The sequence below is a fragment of the Ranitomeya variabilis genome, chromosome 4 (assembly GCF_051348905.1).
Source record: "Ranitomeya variabilis isolate aRanVar5 chromosome 4, aRanVar5.hap1, whole genome shotgun sequence".
Lineage (NCBI taxonomy): Eukaryota > Metazoa > Chordata > Amphibia > Anura > Dendrobatidae > Ranitomeya > Ranitomeya variabilis.
The window spans coordinates 614,045,824-614,065,089 of record NC_135235.1 but is presented as its reverse complement, the minus strand read 5'-3'; the positions used below and the strand labels follow the sequence as shown (position 1 = coordinate 614,065,089).

Genomic DNA, 19,266 nt, shown 5'->3' with positions numbered 1-19,266 from the left:
ACAGCCATTATTTTCCTCACTAGGAACTTATAATAAATATAGATATACATATATACATAGTGATGGGTAGATTTTGATTGAATGTATTCGACCCGATTCTGTGAGTTCATGATCCCTCACTGTCATCCAGATCCCATGCTGTAGATAAATGGATACCAAATATGAAAACAACCTAAAATAGAAGTAAAACAATTAAAACCCAAACACACTAAATGCTGCACAGGAATGAAAACCCAGAAACCAGATATATAACGACCACAAACATGCAAAATACCAATATTACTACTTATTCTCTTCCCCAAATAGATCTAAATAAGAACAAATGTATTATTTACAAATATAATATAATATAAACGCGGGGTTATCTTCTATATTGTTATTAATAGGGCGATAGACACAATCCAGGGCTATATTAAAATAGATACCCCAATACAAAAATGGGAAACAGGACCCCAACTAAACCAAACCAAAAAAAACCCCAAAGCTACAAAATAAAAAATAAAAAATAAGTCAGTATCGAAAAGTAGAATCAAGACATTTTCATAATCATAAAAATGAACTAAACCCCATTGTCTCATTGAGTCCTTGAGGGGCAAGGGTCCCAAGCTGGTAAATCCACCTACTCTCTTTACGTGCTAGGATTTTACCTAAATTACCACCTCTATCATTGAGGATAACCTGGTCGATCGCTTGTATTTTGAGGCCAATCGGATTAGAGTTGTGAAAAAGTCTAAAGTGTTTAGGTAACGTTTTCAACTGCTGGATGTCTTCTGCATTAGCTGATTTCTCAATGTCAAGGACATGTTCCCTTGTACGTATCTTGAGTTCACGCGTGGTGAGCCCAATGTATATCTTTTTGCAAGGGCATTGCGCATGGTATACCACACCCTTCGAGCAGCAAGTAAGATACTCACGTATGGAATATGTCCTTGACCCATCATGGTTGACAAAGGAGGTACTTTGAATATGGTTTCTGCAAGCTTTACACCTCCTGCATGGATAAAATCCCTTTCTTGTTGCTAGATGCATACTACCAGTTGTTTTCATCTCCGAATAATTGCTGTGGACCAGGATGTCCTTCAGATTCCGTGCTCTTCTAGGCGTCATAGCTGGGTATTTAGGAAGAGTCTTTTTGAGAACAGGATCGCTAAGCAAGATGTTCCAATGCTTCCGGAAAATTGCTGTCAATTCCGGCCATTGTTTATTAAAGTTTGTTATAAACCTCACCTGACTATCATTGTTTTTATCGCGAGGTATCCCACTACCATATAGTAGTTCTTCTCTAGGAGTGTCACATGCTCTTTTATATCCCTTTTTGATTTGTTACATAGTTAGTTAGAAATTTTTCAAGACGAGCAATTAAGAGAGATGGACATGGTACAAGGATGGAGTCGGTATATAGACGACGTCCTGTTTGTTTGGGAGGGCAACATCGATCAATTAACATCACTGATGGATAAGTTAAATAAAAATAATTAGAATATCAAATTAACCTATAAATGGGGGAGATCATTAGATTTTTTGGATCTCCAAATGACAGTAGCTCCCAATGGCAGGATTGTCACTAATATATTTAGAAAACCAACCGCCACAAACACTCTGCTCCATGTGTCATCGGCCCATTATAAACCTACTATCGACGGAATCCCAATTGGCCAATTCTTAAGGGTCAAAAAAATTTGTGCTACAGATTGCAATTTTCAAACACAAGCAACTGAATTAGCACAGCGTTTTCAAGATCGCGGGTATAGTAAAAGACAAATCAAAAAGACATCAGCTAATGCAGAAGACATCCAGCAGTTGAAAACGTTACCTAAACACTTTAGGCTTTTTCACAACTCTAATCCGATTGGCCTCAAAATACAAGCGATCGACCAGGTTATCCTCAATGATAGAGGTGGTAATTTAGGTAAAATCCTAGCACGTAAAGAGAGTAGGTGGATTTACCAGCTTGGGACCCTTGCCCCTCAAGGACTCAATGAGACAATGGGGTTTAGTTCATTTTTATGATTATGAAAATGTCTTGATTCTACTTTTCGATACTGACTTATTTTTTATTTTTTATTTTGTAGCTTTGGGGTTTTTTTTGGTTTGGTTTAGTTGGGGTCCTGTTTCCCATTTTTGTATTGGGGTATCTATTTTAATATAGCCCTGGATTGTGTCTATCGCCCTATTAATAACAATATAGAAGATAACCCCGCGTTTATATTATATTATATTTGTAAATAATACATTTGTTCTTATTTAGATCTATTTGGGGAAGAGAATAAGTAGTAATATTGGTATTTTGCATGTTTGTGGTCGTTATATATCTGGTTTCTGGGTTTTCATTCCTGTGCAGCATTTAGTGTGTTTGGGTTTTAATTGTTTTACTTCTATTTTAGGTTGTTTTCATATTTGGTATCCATTTATCTACAGCATGGGATCTGGATGACAGTGAGGGATCATGAACTCACAGAATCGGGTCGAATACATTCAATCAAAATCTACCCATCACTATGTATATATGTATATCTATATTTATTATAAGTTCCTAGTGAGGAAAATAATGGCTGTTTGGTGGTGGGGTAGTGTAGAGATATATATTATTGGTTATCCACATTCATGCTGTATTTGTATTAATAATTGTATATAGACTATCTCGTCTCTTTATATATGGTAGTATAATAATTATTATATATTATATAGTTCAGATGTTTAGTGTTAAATTCATACTTTCGATAGCTAATGTAATTGTTACTTATAGTGTCAGTATTATAGAGATTGTTGATCTAGATTAGATATCATTGCCAGCAAATTTGAAAGTGTATCTGACACTATTTGCTTATTTATTTAATTCAGTTTTTTCGATATGCATTTCACCGTCTGCATGGTTGGCTATTATTATATTCTTTACTAGTTGTCCGGTAATTTTGTGGAGATATTTGCCCCCATAGATTGAAGGTATAGATAAATAGGTACATTATAGGCTTTATAGCTGTAGGATTTCAAATTGGATTTGATATATCTTAGTACAATTAATACTTGCCTTCATGTAAAAAACAATAAAAGTTTTCCGGCATTCAGTAACCGCCATTAGTGTTCATAATAAGCAGTGCAAGTAACCTTTTGATATACATGGCTTAATTTTTCGTACTTGCTGGTTTTAGCCACGCCTCCCACTAGCCGCGCTGTACTTCTGCAGCGATACTCACCTGTTTAGGTTGCGATCTTGGATTAGTGCGCATGCCCTGGGCTCGGCCGCACGGTGGATTCCAGCCCCGCCCACAAGGTGACGCGAGCGTTCCACGCTTGCACGCCGGGGGTGTGAGCTGGAGAGCCACGCTTTGTGCACGAGCGGCCGTAAACCGGCACATGCGCCTCTCAACATCCGGGACGCGGCGTTGTACGGCACTTACCCTCATGTTTGAATTGAATTAGCTACCATATATAATGGGCGCTCTTTTCCACACACAACACACGTGCCCCCATAAGGAAGAAGCCTGAACTGGCGAAACGGCGCTGTCGGGGTGGCGACACAGACATACAACACTTTGCATCTTTCATGTAAGTTAAAACTCTAAAATATTGAGAGTGTTCACAGTGGATATAGCCTTCCATTTGTTTCATACATATTTAAAGATGGGATGCCAGATATATAGGAGGATTCCATACTGTGGCCCATAAGTCACCTTGTTTCCAGGGGCCTTTAGCACGTTTGCACTTTATGAACATCTATCTGATATAACTGCTATTGTTGAGTGTAGCATCTTGCTCAGTTATAACTAAGCCTATATGTATATAGCTTCACAATTACAGTCATACATGATTTTGAAGTAAGCCATTTTATAGGCTATTGCATTAACTTGGTCTCATATATTCCAGACCATTGCACTCTATATAAAGGATATTGGCATCAAATTTGTATGGTCATAAGACTGATTGTTTCAGTACACAACATATGATGGTTGGTGTTTCCATATACAATGTTGTAAGATGCATATTGTGTTGGTATAGTAGTCACTTGTTTTTATAGGTTTCCTATTTGTCTATTTCTGTTTGGTGTTTTATTGGTATATTGTATCTAATAAAGTTTTTCAATTTTAGTTCTAGTGTGCATACCTTCATTTCCCCATGCATGTAAGGGAAATTGTGTTTTGTTGTGTTCTACGGAGGACAGCGAATCAACTTCAAGCCAATATTGCGGCCAGCGTGCAACCAACGGGAAAGGAAGGGGTGAATAAAACACCCGAAAACACCACCCATCGGACCGAAAAAAGGTCCCGCCAAATTCAGGTGACAGGTTCGCTTTAAGAAACACAGACTTGTGAAGCTGGCCTAAAAACAAGCTGTGACAATTGGGGGCGTGATGGCATGCTGTGGGTTGAGAGTGAAACTTAGGCTACTTTCACACTAGTCCGTCGGTACGGGCCGTCGCAAACCGTCGGCCAACGGACAGTGTGTTAATTATGCACAACGGGGGTAGCGGATGCAGTTTTTCAACGCATCCGCTACCCCATTGTAATGTCCGGGGAGGAGGGGGCGGAGTTCCAGCCGCGCATGCGCGGTCGGAAATGGCGGACACGACGCAAAAAAAAGTTACATGTAACTTTTTTTGTGCCGACGGTCCGCCAAAACAAGACGCAACCGTCGCACGACGGTTGCGACGTGTGGCACTCCGTCGCAATGCGCCGCTATGTATAAGTCTATGGAGAAAAAACGCATCCTGCGGGCAACTTTGCAGGATGCGTTTTTTCTACATAACGACGCATTGCGGCGTGCGGCGTACGACGCTAGTGTGAAATTAGCCTTAGGTTAACTACTAGTGCAGGGAGACTGCTGTGACTACTAGGCAGAGTTGATAAATAACTACTACTGCCTAAGGAGAGACTGCTTATTCATGACTATTAGGCCGGCGTCACACTAGGCGTATGAAAATACGGTCCGTCGTTTTTTACGGCCGTAATACGCAGTAATTGTCCCAAAACACTGTTCCGTATTCAATGCGAGGATGCGATTTGTACACACAAATTTATCCGCTTGTCATCCGTATGGCGATTTTTTTCTCGCAGGCTTGCAAAATGGACATATCATGGATCCATCGGCTAAAATATTCTTAAAAACATATATACAGTATATATATATATATATATATATATATATATATATATATATATTTAATTCAGAGCTAGATAGAAGAAAAGCCGGTAATTCAATTGCCGGCTTTTGCTATCTCCTTCACAAACCCGACAGGATGGTTTACTGGTTTACATACAATATAATATATTCACAATTGGTTGCTCACAAAGTACTAAACACATCCCTCCCAAACAAAGGGTAAAGTACCAGCTAACAATATATCCCTCACACACAGTGTGACCAAAAGAATAAAGTGATCTCCACTATGGTACTTGATGTAAAATAACAATTTTATTAAAGGTCAAATATAAAACATGTAAAAATACATTTCACTACATGTCAAGAGAGGTGCAAAAATCCACAAAAAGAGGGACTATACTGCCATAGGCAAACTGAGAATCCAAGATGAGCACTAGCACATACAGTCATGATAAACCATCTACAGAACCAGCCTAGGCCAATATAAATGTCCCCATTGTTAAGAGCTATAAATAACCATGCAATAGTGCATATTGAGATAATAAAATCTCCCACGTGGGTATAGCCAATTTGCAATTAAGCTCTGAACAATGGGCAGAGGGACGCCGGGGTACTCATCCACGACGCACAGCAAGGTATTTTGTTCATATTACCCTATCTGCACCATATAGTATTAGTCGCCATTGTTCAGAGCTTAATTGCAAATTGGCTATACCCATGTGGGAGATTTTATTATCTCAATATGCACTATTGCATGGTTATTTATAGCTCTTAACAATGGGGACATTTATATTGGGGACTGTATGTGCTAGTGCTCATCTTGAATTCTGAGTTTGCCTAGTGCTCATCTTGGATTCTCAGTTTGCCTATGGCAGTATAGTCCCTCTTTTTGTGGATTTTTGCACCTCTCTTGACATGTAGTGAAATGTATTTTTAAATGTTTTATATTTGACCTTTAATAAAATTGTTATTTTACATCAAGTACCATAGTGGAGATCACTTTATTCTTTTGGTCACACTGTGTGTGATGGTTTACATACAGTAAACCATCTCATATCCCTTCTTTTATTACATATTCCTCATTACTAATGTAAGAAGTGTCTGTGTCAAATTTGGGGGCTCTAGCTATTAAAGGGTTAAATCCCGGAAAAAATTGGCATGGGCTCCCGCGCAATTTTCTCCGCCAGAGTGGGAAAGCCAGTGACTGGGGGCAGATATTAATAGCCTAGAGAGGGACCATGGTTATAGGACTCATATAGAACTCATATGAACTCGAGCGTGGGAAAATATTCTGAAAAGTTCCCAGGCTCGAGTTCATGAGTTCATCCAGCAGAGGGCGCATCACTGCGACTCGAGGTAACTACAGTACATTCCCCTGCATTCCATTCATTCACCAAGTTTTACAGTCAGGAGCACAGCTGCATTAGCAGAGCTCCTGGGTGTAAAATGATTTAACCCCTTCAAATGGATTTACAGCGTGGGACAAGACTGAACGACGGAAGATATGGAATATTGTTGTTTGTTTTTTTTTTACTTTATTTCAGGTGACAAGGGTCCTCAGGTGGATTAAGACTATAATAATGAAATAAAGACACATGGTGTTTTAATATTTTAAAATACTTTTTAATAATGTGTGTGTTTTATTAACCTTTTCATACTATTGGATTAATAATGGATAGGTGTCATAATTGACGCCTCTCCATTATTAACCTGGCTTAATGTCACCTTACAATAGGAAGGTGACATTAACCTTTCATTACCCCATATCCCACAGCTACACGGGAGTGGGAAGAGAGAGGCTAAGTGCCAGAATAGGCGCATCTTCCAGATGTGCCTTTTCTGGGGTGGCTGGGGGCAGATGTTTTTAGCAAGGGGGGGTCCTATAACCATGGTCCCTCTCTAGGCTATTAATATCTGCCCTCAGTCACTGGCTTTCCCACTCTGGCGGAGAAAATTGCACGGGAGCCCACGCCATTTTTTTCCGGGATTTAACCCTTTAATTTAATAGCTAGAGCCCCCAAATTTGACACAAAGACACGTCTTACATTAGTAAAGAGGAATATGTAATACAAGAAGGGATATGAGATGGTTTACTGTATGTAAACCATGTCTCATATCCTGTCGGGTTTGTGAAGGAGATAGCAAAAGTCGGCAATTGAATTACCGGCTTTTCTGCTATCTAGTGCTGAAATATATATATATATATATATATATATATATATATATATATATATATATATATATATATATATATATATATATATATACATACACATATATATATACACATATATATATATATATACATATATATATATATATACACATATATATATATACATATATATATATATATATATATATATATATATATATATATATATATATATATATATATATATATATACACACCAAAACAGGGAAAAAAAGGCAGCACTCCAATTCTTTTAAAGATGAAAAAACTTGTCACGTTTATTCAGACCCACATCTCTATACGACGTTTTCGGCTCACACTGAGCCTTTCTCAAGGCTTGAGAAAGGCTCAGTGTGAGCCGAAACGTCGTATAGAGATGTGGGTCTGAATAAACGTCACAAGTTTTTTCATCTTTAAAAGAATTGGAGTGCTGCCTTTTTTTCCCTGTTTTGGCATATTATTTGGGTGGATGAGTGGACCGTCTTACCTAGGAGGCCTGCCACCCATTGGTGAGCATTGTGCTGTTCCAATTTTTCTATCTATCTATCTATCTATATATATATATATATATATATTCTTTGTGTACACATTTATTCTACCTATTCTATTCTGTCAGTGTGATTTTACTGTACACTGGCGGTGAATTGCTGGCTTTTCTTTAGAACATTGGTGCGTATTTCTCGCAAGTCACACGCATGGTCCGTGTGTAATCCATAATTTTCTCGCCACCATAGACTTTCATTGGCGTATTTTTTGTGCAATACGCTGACAAACGCAGCATGCTGCGATTTTCTACGGCCGGAACATACCGTATATTACGGATGCGTAATATACGGCAGATAGGAGCTGGGCCATAGAGAATCATTGGGCCGTGTGCAATGCGTATTTTCTGGACGTATTTTCTGCGCTCATACATCCGTAAGACTCGCTAGTGTGACGCCAGCCTCACAATTACTAATGGAGAAAGTTGTCACTACTGTGGGACTGCTATACCTAATGAGCTAATGGAGGCCTGCTGCAAATGCAGAGGAAGTGGGCAGAGCTTAATCAATGACTTATTACTGCCAGCTGAGGAAGGGCCGGGTGAGAGCAAATTTGTTTTTCAGCATGGAAGAACTGCTGTGACTACTGAGAGGAGTGGGTGCCTGCTGTACTTACTGAGGAAACAGGAGGCTTGACTATTACTACCAGTATGGAAAATGGAGCAGTTAACAATTGCAGACAAAACAGAGTGAAAACATATTCTCCATTTTTTTTTGTAGTGGCACGGTGTAATAATGCTGCGCTTCTCTCTGCCGTTCACGGGCAAATTTGCCTTTACTATTTGGAAGAGAAGTGGGGGGTACGTTATTTACTTTAAGAGGGAAGCACTAATTACATTGGAATAGTTTATGGTTACATCAATTTAATAGATGGCAAAAGGCAACTGATGTTTACAGTGAAGGCAGATCCGTTGAGCTCAGTAATTGGCTGCAGCGCTGGAAAGGTGACATCAGCACTGCAGACAATATCAGACATCTGGAGCAGCGGCACAGACTCCGCACTAGGCCCAGTAGAAACTTTTTTTTTTTTTGCTCCTAAAACAAAACCTGGGGACAGGGATTTTCTGAAAAAAAGAAAACCACTGGTAAGGATGAATTATATGCAACCAGAAACACATGAGGGTGGTTGGAAGCATTGGGATTTCTGGTTGCATATAAATCATCCTTACTGAAGAGGTCTCCGATGTTAGTGCAGGACAACGGTTAATGCTACGACAAATAATTATGATATTTGTGGTCCATCAGTAACACATTAAACCACTGATCACTAATTTCCCCTGCAGAGAAGAATGTAAATAGGCACGGCGCAAAAAGCAATAACGTGCAGAGTGCAATAGACACACTCGGGGTATGTTTCCACGGTCAGGATTGGCTCAATATTTGCTCAGGATCTGACGCAGGTGAAATCTACATCTGAGGTCACTGGCAGGCCACCTGCGTTTTTTATGCATTTTTTCATTGCATGCGTTTTTTTTGTCACTTGAAATAAAGCTAATTGAAAGTTGGCTTCTGGGAAGGAAAAAAGTGATTTCCTGTTTGCAGATAGGGTATGTGCACACAGTCAGTAAACGCTGCGGGTTGGATGCTGCGTACATCTTCAGCATCCAAGCTGCAACGTCCTGATGTTACAGCATAGTGGATGGGATTTCATGAAATCCCATCGCCACTATGAATTCAAAGGCACAGGCGGCAGACCTGTGTAACCAGACATGTGGTGCGTCTTTCCAGACCGCAGCATGTCTATTTACGATGCGGAGACTCTCAGTCCCGGCAGCGTAATTTTCCCATAGACTATCATTAGATGCAGTAAAACTGCATCTAATCATTAGTCACATGAGTAATAACTGCTGGAAAGCAGCTTACTATGCATGTGTACTAATTTACATATGTTGACACAGCCAAAATAAAGTCTTTTAATGAAATAAAACACCACACAGTTTCCCATCTTTATTGTATTCCTAATTCCTGGATGCCCTTGATCTCCTGTAATAAACAAAATAAACCAACACAAATACTCCTTGTTCCGACGTAGTCCTTAATAACGACGACGAGTCCAGCTCTGCTACATCTGGATGCCCGACATCCAGATACAGCAGAGCTTGTAGATGACCGCCGGAGATCTCCGGCAGTCACCTGCACTGCAGTTCTCACGATTAGCTGACCATGAGACACAGCCTAGGGACCGGAGATAACCCTGACGGTCACGTGCATGGCAGTTCTCGCTGTCAGCTCAGTCACTGCGAAAACTGCAGTGAATGCAAACTTCCGGCGGTGTCAAGGTAAGACATTATTTAAATTAGTACACATGTGTAGTAAGCTGCGTTTCCGCAGCTATTACGCATGTGACTAATAATTAGATGCGGTTTTACCGCATCTAATGATAGTGTATGGGAAATTTACGCTGCGAGGACGGAGCGTCTCTGCATCATAATTAGACATGCTGCGGTCTATAAAGACACGCCGCATGTCCGGTTTCTCGGGTCTGCCGCCTGCGTCTCTGAACGCATAGTGGAGATGGGATTTCATGAAATCCCATCCACTATGTTGTAACATCTGGACGCTGTGGGACTGACGCTGTGGCTGTACGCAGCATCAAACCCGCAGAGTTTAGGCTACTTTCACACTAGCGTCGTTTTGAATACGTCGCAATGCGTCATTTAGGAGAAAAAACGCATCCTGCAAAGTTGTCTGCAGGATGCGTTTTTCCCCCATAGACTTACATTAGCGACGCATTGCAACGTATGGCCACACGTCGCATCCGTCGTGCGATGGTTGCGTCGTGTTTTGGCGGACCGTCGGCACAAAAAAAGTTACATGTAACTTTTTTTGCGCGTCGTTTCCGCCATTTTCGACCGAGCATGCGCGGCCGAAACTCCGCCCCCTCCTCCCCGGACATTACAATGGGGCAGCGGAAGCGTCGTAAGACTGCTTCCGCTGCCCACGTCGGGCATTAGGCTAGGGTCACATTGCGTTATGTGACCGCGTTTAACGGACTACGCTACACCGCGGCATAACGCGGTGTTAACGTAGTCTGTTAACGCCGCCATAGCCTGTAATGGTGAACGCATCGCTAGCGCCCGCCCACATTGGGTGTGCGCTAGCGATGTGCCGTCATTTGAGTGATCTGCGCTAGCGGGATCGGCTAGCGCGATCCCTTTTGGGACATTGCGTTAGCGCAGTCCGTAGCGCTATGCGCTAAAAGGACTGCCTTAACGCAATGTGACCCTAGCCTTTCTTTCACAATGCGCGTCGGCACGTCGGGCCGACGCATAGCAACGGCCCCGTGCCGACGCTAGTGTGAAAGAAGCCTTATTAAACTTGGAAACATACCCTTAGGCCAAGCATCATGTTTACTATATTCCATGTACTTAACACCTTAGTGACCAGGTCAAATTTTTTTTAATCTGACCAGTGTTACTTTATGTGGTAATAACTCTGGAATGGTTCAACAAATCCCAGTGATTCTGAGATTGTTTTTTTTCATGGCAGATTATGATTTATGATAATGGTAAATTTAGGTAAATGTTTTGTGTTTATTTATAAAAAAAATCTGAAATTTGACCAAAATTTGACAAAAATTAGCAATTTTCAAACTTTGAATGATTATCCCTTTAATTCAGATAGTCACACCACAGAAAAACATTAATAAATAACATTTCCCTCATGTATTCTGACAAGGTGGCTCTTTTAGTTCTGGGTGCTGTAACTAGAGAAATAATCCGTTTTTTAATTTGTCAGAAATATCTGGCCTTCAGTCAAGGAGGCCGGCGTTTCCCCCCTGCTGCAGACGCCACACAGCCATCACTCACGTCTTCTTGGCGCCGGGCGCCGCCTCCTCCTCACCGCTGTTTTGAAAATAGTCGGCGCCTGCGCTCTTTTCCCCTGCCTGGTGCAGGCGCAGTGAGCGCTGCCCATCTTTCCTCATATGCAGCCCAGCTGACTGCGCCTGCGCGGCCGCCCTGCTTGTGATTCCCATAAATCATAAGTCACTGCGGGGCTGGGAATCACAGGCAGGGCGGCTGCGCAGGCGCAGTCAGCTGGGCTGCATATGAGGAAAGACGGGCAGCGCTCACTGCGCCTGCACCAGGCAGGGGAAAAGAGTGCAGGCGCCGGATATTTTCAAAACAGCGGTGAGGAGGAGGTGGCGCCCGGCGCCAAGAAGATGTGAGTGACGGCTGTGTGGCGTCTGCAGCAGGGGGAAAACGCCGGCCTCCTTGACTGAAGACCAGGTATTTCTGACAAATTAAAAAACGGATTATTTCTCTTGTTACAGCACCCAGAACTAAAAGAGCCACCTTGTCAGAATGCAGCATTACTGCTGCACAAGGTGGCTCTTTTAGTTTGAAACGACTGGGGGGGTGACAGGTTCCCTTTAAGATTACTAAAGGAGTCTGTGTCATTATTTCAAATAAAGGACTTTATTCTGGCTGTGTCTTTATTTACCATATAACTATAGGATTAGTAATAGATAGGTGTCTCATAGACGCTTCTCCATTACTAGCCCGTGGGCTTGATATCACTGGACAATACAAAGGTGACATCAACCCCACTTGCCACCGATACAGGGCGAGTGGGAAGGGCGAGGCTAAGATGAGCCTTTTCTGGGGCGGATGATAGCTGATGTTTTTAGCCTGGGGGGGGTCAATATCCATGGCCCCTTCCTAGGCTATTAATATCAGCCCTCAGCTGTCTGCATAGCCTTTCCTGGCTATTAATTATAGAGGTATCCTACGTCATTTCTTTGGGGGGATCCCCCATTTTAATAGCAAGAACAGGCTAAGTATACAGCTGTGAGCTGATATTAATAGCCTGGGAAGCTCCATGGGTATTACCCCCTTCCCAGGCTATAAACATCAGCCCCCAGCCGTCGGCTTTCCCTCTGTTGGTTATTAGAATTACGCAGGAGACCACGTAATTTTTTTTTTTTCCATTTTCTTTCTTTAAAATTAACAGTTGCTGTCTGGTTACACAGATTTGTGTGTGGTTGTGTGCGCGTCAGTGTGTGAGTGTCAGCGTGTGAGCGTGATACAGCGAGCAGCACAAAAAGAATCCTTGCTGCCTGCCATCCTCGGTGACCGTCTACTTGTCAGTATAACTTGTCACCAACAAAATGGCTCTGCACTGTGTTCCTAAATGTTATCCTCTCTTATACCCTTAGCAAACATCCAGAAGGTGAGGAGAGGAGTGACATCACAAATCTGTGAGCAGATTCAGCCCATATTTACTACAGTGCAGTAATGTGAGCTAGTTGTACACTAGGCTTTTGTCAAATTTTCAGTAGCTGCTCCCCCTAGTGTTTAAAAGTGGAAATACAAACTTTTTAAAATTATTTTTCATATTTTACTAAATTATAAACTAGTGATAATATTTTTTAAGAAAATGTTAAGATTAATTCTTTATATCTTTTCAATTGCTGAAATTTTTTTTTTTATGGCACATTCCCTTTAAAGGGTTAAAGACTTATTCCCAAAATAGCAAGTTATCTATCCCCGTTAACAGGTTAGGACCCCCAGCAATCTTAAGTACAGTTCTTTGAAGGAGCTGGTCTTGAAATGAGCGGGGGTGCCCACACTCTGATTCTGCTTCACTCATTTTTCATGAGACTGCTTGAAAAATACAAGGTACAGAACTCTGTTATTTCTGGCAGTCCCATAACTAATGACTGGAGATGTCAAGCATGTTCACCTCTGTAATTTATCACAATTGCTGTGATTCTGTTCGTCCACTTGCTTTTTAAAGGGAACCTGTCACCACGTTTTTGGAAGATGGGATAAAAATAGCGTTAAATAGGGGCAGAGGTGGGCATTACATTAGTGTGTTTGTTATGCGTTTATTACCCACCTAAGTTGCCGAAATACCTTTGCAAAGTCTCCGTTTTCGCCTGTCAATCAGGCTGGTCTGGTCAAAAGGGCGTCTTGTCTTCCCCCAGATTTTGCGTAGTTTTCCGTTGGTGGCGTAGTGGTGTGCGCATGCCCAAGGTCCCGAATCCTCTGCCAGGGGATTTAAAAAAGCGCGCTGTTCGTGATTTCATTGGTGATCGGTGGGCGCGGCCATCTTCCTTTGGCCGCGCGTGCGCAGAAGCGGCGCTCTGCTGGCCGCGGCTTCAGGAAAATGGCTGCGGGATGCCGCGCGTGCGCAGATGGATATCGCGGCGGCCATTTTCCTGAAGCCGCGGCCAGCAGAGCGCCGCTTCTGCGCACGCGCGGCCAAAGGAAGATGGCCGCGCCCACCGATCACCAAGGAAATAACGAACAGCGCGCTCTTTTAAATCCCCTGGCAGAGGATTCGGGACCTTGGGCATGCGCACACCACTACGCCACCAACGGAAAACTACGCAAAATCTGGGGGAAGACAACGCCCTTTTGACCAGACCAGCCTGATTGACAGGCGAAAACGGAGACTTTGCAAAGGTATTTCGGCAACTTAGGTGGGTAATAAACGCATAACAAACACACTAATGTAACGCCCACCTCTGCCCCTATTTAACGCTATTTTTATCCCATCTTCCAAAAACGTGGTGACAGGTTCCCTTTAAGGATAGACCACAGATTCTCAATGGACCTAAAATGTCAATGTTTTGTTCAATGAGCCACTTAGTTGTCACTTTTGCCCTGTGACATGCTTTCCATCATGCTGAATAAAGTATTGTTCATCATCAAATTACGCTTGGGTCGATGGGAGACTGTTTTTTTGAGGATGATTAGATTACATTCTTTAGGGTACTGTCACACAGTGCAATTTTGATCGCTACGACGGCACGATCCGTGACGTCGCAGCGTCGTATGATTATCGCTCCAGCGTCGTAGACTGCGGTCACACGTTGCAATCACGGCGCTGGAGCGATGCCGAAGTACCCGGGTAACCAGGGTAAACATCGGGTTACTAAGCGCAGGGCCGCGCTTAGTAACCCGATGTTTACCCTGGTTACCAGCGTAAACGTAAAAAAACCAAACAGTACATACTTACATTCCGGTGTCTGTCCCCCGGCGTTCTGCTTCTCTCCACTGTGTAAGCACCATAGCCGGAAAGCAGAGCGATGACGTCACCGCGCCACCGCTGTGCTCGCTTTCCGGCCGGCAGGCGCTCACAGTGCAGAGAAGCTGAGACGCGGAGGACAGACACCGGAATGTGAGTATGTACTGTTTGTTTTTTTTACGTTTACGCTGGTAACCAGGGTAAACATCGGGTTACTAAGCGCGGCCCTGCGCTTAGTTACCCGATGTTTACCCTGGTTACAAGCGAACACATCGCTGGATCGCTGTCACACACAACGATCCAGCGATGTCAGCGGGTGATCAAGCGACGAGAAAGTTCCAAACGATCTGCTACGATGTACGATTCTCAGCAGGGTCCCTGATCGCTGCTGCGTGTCAGACACTGCGATATCGTAACGATATCGCTAGAACGTCACGAATCGTACCGTCGTAGCGATCAAAATTGCACTGTGTGACAGTACCCTTACTCGTGGCCATGTTGTTATGCAAAATTGTGTGTGAGCCCCCTCCATGGATGGAAAGACCCCACAATCTGAAGCGCAATTCCTATAATTCCTACAAAGTTATTTTTTTCTGATAAAGCTCCCTGCGCAGCTGCGGTGCTGGAGAGCTGATCAGCCGGCGCACTCCATGTATCCGGGTTCCCTCTGCAGCTTATTCGGCAAGCGCTATAACTTGCCGAATAAGCAGGGTCCCAATCAAATTCGCTCAGCTCTATTTTTGAGGAGTTTGGAACAGATCAGCTCCAAAAAAAACTGTAGGTGAACATAGCCTATGGGTACGTGCAGAGTCTTTTTCAGGCTGATTTTGATCTGAAAACCAGCCTGAAAATGCTCAAAATAAAAGAAGTTCACAAGACTAAACTAACTCATTTCTATGGGAAGACGACTCGCTAAGCTTTTGATAATCTTTAAGCCTGTGCAGGTATCCAACGACGCCATGCGGTTAAAAGAAATGAAGATTCTTCAGGCATTTTATGCTCTGAAGACGTGGCATACGTTATAATAGAAGTCAATGGGAAAACTCAAGACTTTTTTTATAAGCATTTTTGCTTGAAAAACCAATAGTGATTTTGTCAAATTTTGTAGAAAGGGGGCTCAAGACACAACAACCAAAAAAAAGTATTTTAGGAAAAAAAAAAAAACACCTGTGTTGTGTTTCCTGAAGCATCTTCCTCTTGAAAACTCCGAATAAGACGTTGTGTGCATATTTCCACTTAGACAGGCAGGTTCAGGCCATTAATCGCCTGTTGATCAGCGATGGGAAGATGTACCACAGATAATGAAATCGTTGCACCCGACAAACATAAAAATCATTGCACCTGACAATCAAGTGTTTTGCTTGATCATCGGGTGTTTGTTGGCCGATAATTGGGACTGTCACCGATTATTGACTCGTCTAAAAGGACCGCAACGCTTTGTTCATAACTCACTGGAGACTGTCACAAAACGCTTCATATATTTGACAAGAAAAACCCATATAAAACTAGCAGAAAGATTTGAAGGTGTCTTTTCCAATAAACCCATCTGGCTCCCTTCATGAGGAGTCTGCAGCTTGCCGATGGCGTCCATCATGTCAGATTCCTCACGGTCCCATTTTTTGGGGTAATCTGAACATACGCACGCTTGTAATGAAGCCCAGTGGGAAAAAAACGGTGTGGTCACTACTAACCGCGCCATTCCATGGCAACTACAGCATTTCTATTAACTTTCTGAGGTAAAAATTTGGCACAAAGCAGCCAAGACGGCTGATAATCACGTTCCCACATCCCAGAGCTCAGGACTATCAGGATATAACATATCATGACATAAATGTGCAGTATACAATGCCTCACGTGTAAACAGAGGCTCAGAATGCCCCACACTGGACAACAGGACGATAGACAGCTCTAACAATGACGGTTTTCATTCACAAATATCATTAACCACCGGCTTAAAAGAAATACAGCAAAGCTACGTTACTATCAAGCTCACACTAAAATGCGACGAGTAAAATGTCGCAGTCATGATACTATTTTGGACTTTATCCCGACCCGTAGCCCAAAGACCCACACGCACCTGTCCAGCTTCAACCCAGCGCCGCTATTTAGAACTTCCTGCTTTCTCTGTCCACGTGTCTGAGAAACACCCTTCAAGCAACACGATTGGTGGAATCCTCTGATTCCCCGCCTCTGGGATAAACATTACTGGATATGCCCGTTGTCAATCTTGTTAATCCTTTGTTTCACGGATTCGCCAAAAACAACACATATTGGGCGGGTGAAAATGTAAAGATTGCAAAAATTCGAGCGGGCGGGCGCAAATGCTAATCTCAATGGTAATGAAATGTGCATCTCCCTTTAATGGATTTTGAGGAATTAATTAATGCACATTTAATTAAGTTTCATTAATTTCTTAATGGAACTGTTAAGTCCATTCCTGGAAGAACAGTAGTACAATGGATGTACAGGAACAAGTTGCGTAGGGGGATTCGATTATGCAGAGCAACATCTTTTTTTTTTTCAAGTTTTTCTATCACTGCCTTTCAACATTAATAACTTAGAATTTTTTTTCCCATCATCTTTTTTTCACAAATTGTATTTTATTGTTTAATATATAATCAAATAACTATAATTAACTTTTTGATGGCTGGATAATTTATTTTCATGTTTTTTTTCACCACTATTGTTTCAAGTGTCAAAACTTTTTAATTTTTCCACATGAGAGCTTGTTTTGGGGTTTCTTTATGGGACCAGATGTAATTTTGAATGAAACTATTAATTTTACCATATAACGTACTGAAAACCTGGAAAAAGGGGGGTGAAAATGGAAAAAAAAAAAAAAAAATTCCGGCATTGTTATTTGGGGGGTTTTGTTTTTACTGTGATCATTGTGAAAAAAATAATGTCCTTGTAACATGATTATCAAGGTCACTATGGTTAAAGAGATTTCAAACTTTTATGTTTTTATTATTATTATTATTATTATTATTATTATTATTATTATTATAATCAGTGACAAAATTTCAGAAATTTGTAAAAAATAAATTTAAAATAAATTGTGCAACTTTTTTTTTATTTCCGTCCATGGAGCTTTGTGAGGGCTTATGGGGTTTTTTTTGCCTCCCGAGCTGATGGTTTTTATTGAGGCCATTTGGGGTACGTATGACATTTTTTATTATTTATTTCTAGGGGGGAGAGTGCGGCAACTAAAAAGTGTCAATTTTTTTGGCAAAAGTGGCAAATTGTTACCTAGGAGACCGACTACCTCTTCTGTCAAAAACTTTTAAGCACTGTGCTGAAGCTGACCCAGGATTAGGATATAAGCGATCCTGGCCAGCTTCAAAACAGTACTTACTGGATTAACACCAAAGAGCTAGTAAACACTGTTCTGCTGTCTAGCAGTGGTGGCCGGTCCCCAAGGCGACAAGCTGTAAACAAAAGGAATAGTGTTACTATCTCAAGAACAGCTGAAAATGGTAATAATACGATGCAGAAGTGCTTGTTTTTACCAGCACTATTTGACAATATCCATGACAAACCCATCTGTAGTCAGCACTGTTTCACTCAGTTCTCACCCCTTGTAGGTGGCCCTAGAGAGAAAGTTGTCTTCCTCCTAGAGGAAAGCTAATTTGCATACTTTTTTCCCCAGGGTACTTTGCCTGTAAGACTCCTTCACTACTACATCTCCACAGGAAGAGTCGTTACCTTTTAAGAGCTGGAAGAAAGCATCCATGTTCTTCAGATCCTGGACAACCTTTATCTCTATGTCTACTTATCAGTGGATCTACTAATCTTGGTGATGGTCAGGACCCAGAGGGTTACAAAGCCACCTGTGCAGTGTTGAAGGGGCAAAGTTCTCAAACGGCCCAAGTCATTGTGATAAGAGAAGTTTCCTGGTCAAAAGAACGGACTTCATGGCAACGAGTGTGATGATGAATTGTCCTACTAACAAGGTGGTCGTTTTTATGGCTAAACTTTCATCCAAAAATTAGATCTTTGCAGAAAAGTACATTATACATTAGACTAGTGTCGGCTGAACCCACCAATATCGACAGGTTTAGCCAATGGTCTAATGTGTATTGGAGCACCAGCCACCAATGGTCGAGGAGATGTCAATCATGCAGGCTTGATTTTAGGCAGGCCAATAACGTTGGACTCCCTGGGAAAAGCCGCCAGTCGACTTGACAGTCAGAGGCTTTCTCATAGAAAACATTGAAGTGCTCGTTCGAGCGAGTGCTCCTATAAATGGGAGAGTCGCTGAGATGGCCATCAGCTGAATGATCAGGCGAATCATCCTTGCCCCTACAAACCAAGCATTCAGAAATTTGCCTTTGAAATAAATACAATGGGGGAAATAAGTATTTGATCCCTTGCTGATTTTGTAAGTTTGCCACTGACAAAAACACGAACAGTCTATAATTTTAATGGTAGGCAAATTTTAACATTGAGAGATAGAAC

At 41.9% G+C, this 19,266-nt stretch overlaps 1 protein-coding gene across 6 annotated transcripts in view; it reads right to left on the bottom strand.

The window, feature by feature from the left end:
- The window catches only part of SLC39A11 (solute carrier family 39 member 11), a 618,770-nt gene extending 601,768 nt beyond the window's left edge, over nt 1-17,002 (bottom strand). For 3 of the 6 annotated variants that reach the window (XM_077253431.1, XM_077253433.1, XM_077253434.1), the window contains exon 1: nt 16,886-17,002. Coding sequence is in view for 2 of the 6 variants with exons in the window: in XM_077253430.1 (XP_077109545.1) it covers nt 57-110 (54 nt within the window). In the remaining 4 variants the exon portion in view is untranslated. The other 3 variants (XM_077253429.1, XM_077253432.1, XM_077253430.1) reach the window with 3 other exon arrangements.
- Between the last annotated feature and the right edge of the window lie 2,264 nt (nt 17,003-19,266).